This window comes from Oryx dammah, unplaced genomic scaffold, assembly GCF_014754425.2.
Source record: "Oryx dammah isolate SB20612 unplaced genomic scaffold, SCBI_Odam_1.1 HiC_scaffold_29, whole genome shotgun sequence".
NCBI classification, from domain to species: Eukaryota; Metazoa; Chordata; class Mammalia; order Artiodactyla; family Bovidae; genus Oryx; species Oryx dammah.
This window is the reverse complement of record NW_024070213.1, coordinates 59701082-59702928: the sequence shown is the minus strand read 5'-3', so window position 1 is coordinate 59702928 and position 1847 is coordinate 59701082. Positions and strand designations below refer to the sequence as shown.

Here is a 1847-nt window from a genome sequence, read left to right as displayed (position 1 = left end):
GTGTGGATTTCCAGGTGTCTAAAGTCACATATTTTCCTTTCCATGGTTAAAATTTATTCCTTTTTTGCTCAAATGAACTCATTTTTATGTTGAATAATTAATTCCTTCTTGAGAAGAGTAACTACAGTTATATAAATGCATTTTGGATGTTTGGCTTAAAAAATACAATGGATACTATTACTCCACTATTTTCTTATCAGTTCAAGAATTTAATTTTTTTCCAGGTAATATTTAATAGTTCTTTTATTGATCAGAACCGAGTTAGAATTTCAGTAAGTTCCTTTACCTTCTCCTTATATGAGATGTCATCTTGGAGAAAGTTTATTTTCAACAAAAGTTGAAATAACTAAGTTGTTTATTTCCACAAGCATTGAAAAGATGATTTTAGGTCTGAGATTCAGTAATAACAGTGGTATGAGCCTGTTAATATGAACAGACAATATACCAGGATTTAATAGTTCATAAATGAAGAGTGTGACCTTGAGGCCCATTGCTCTTTTTAAATTGATATTTTATGCTTAGTTTCAACATTTCTTTACTTCTTTGAGATCAATGAAATTCTTTTGGTTAAGTCTGTAAAAGCTTGTTTCACTTGCTTGTTCCTTAAGCTATAAATAAATGGGTTTAACATGGGGGCAATTGAAGTAATAAGCAATGACACACACTTATTAATTGTCACTTCATCCTTTGTTGAAGGTTTGACGTAGATGAAGATACAACTGCCATAAGTGATAGAAACCACAATCATGTGAGAAGAACAGGTAGAAAAGGCCTTCATCTTTTGCTGGGCAGAAGGGAACTTTGTGATGGTCTTGATGATGTATATATACAATAGAACTACACACAGAAATGTCCCAATGTTAGTCAACACAGCAAGGGCAACAACCATCTGTTCTATGAACCATGTGTCTGAACAAGAGATCTTCATCATAGGAGAAGCATCACAGAGAAAATGATCAATGACATTAGAATCACAGAATTCTATGTTTAAGCCCAGGCAGAGTGGTGGAAATATGACCAGCCAACCTGCTATCCAGCAACAGACAACAAGCCATCCACAGACTCTGCCATTCATGATGGTTGCATAACGTAAGGGTTTGCAAATGGCCACATAACGATCATAGGACATGATAGCCAGGAGGAAAAATTCTGTTATTGCAAAAAGAAAGACAAAAAATAGTTGACTAACGCAAGCATTATAGGAAATAGTCTTGTCCCCAGTTGATAAGCTGTATAAGAATCTGGGAATGCACACCGTGGTGAATAAGGTTTCTAAAAAGGAGAAGTGTTTGAGGAAAAAGTACATGGCAGTTTTAAGGCGAGAGTCTACTAAAGTGAGTATAATGATGGTTAGATTCCCAGTGACACTCAATAAGTAGGATATAAACAGAAATATAAAAATCAAAACCTGCATTGGAGGATCATCTGTCAGCCCTAGCAATATGAATGTAGGTAATGATGTATGGTTTCTCATTGCTGACTTATACTTATCAAACTCCTCAGAAACTCAAGTGACATTGAACTGAGAAAACTTGCATGAAATTATGAGGCCATGGCTATTGGAAAAATATCCAATCACAGCAATCAATACTCATTTTCTTCTGTGAGTCATGCTAATGATGAGTCAAAACTTCTGAATTCTCAGCTATTTTGATGTGCATTATAGGAATCCTTATGATCATGTTTTTCTGAAATGTTTTTTACTAGTGTTCATATACCACCTTGCATGCTCTCACATCTCTATTTTTCATTTAATCTAAACTCTGTCCTTAATTCTCTGAAATATATTAAGCTATAGAATTAGAAATGTCATCCATGTGATACTGTTTTGTAGATTTTATAATGTT

General features: G+C 34.2%; 1 protein-coding gene across 1 annotated transcript; it reads right to left on the bottom strand.

Annotated features, from left to right (window-relative positions):
* Positions 1-535: 535 nt before the first annotated feature.
* Positions 536-1474, bottom strand: LOC120857392 (olfactory receptor 6C2-like). The gene has a single exon (XM_040232830.1). It carries the CDS (start codon positions 1472-1474, stop codon positions 536-538), a length of 939 nt encoding a protein of 312 aa, XP_040088764.1.
* Between the last annotated feature and the right edge of the window lie 373 nt (positions 1475-1847).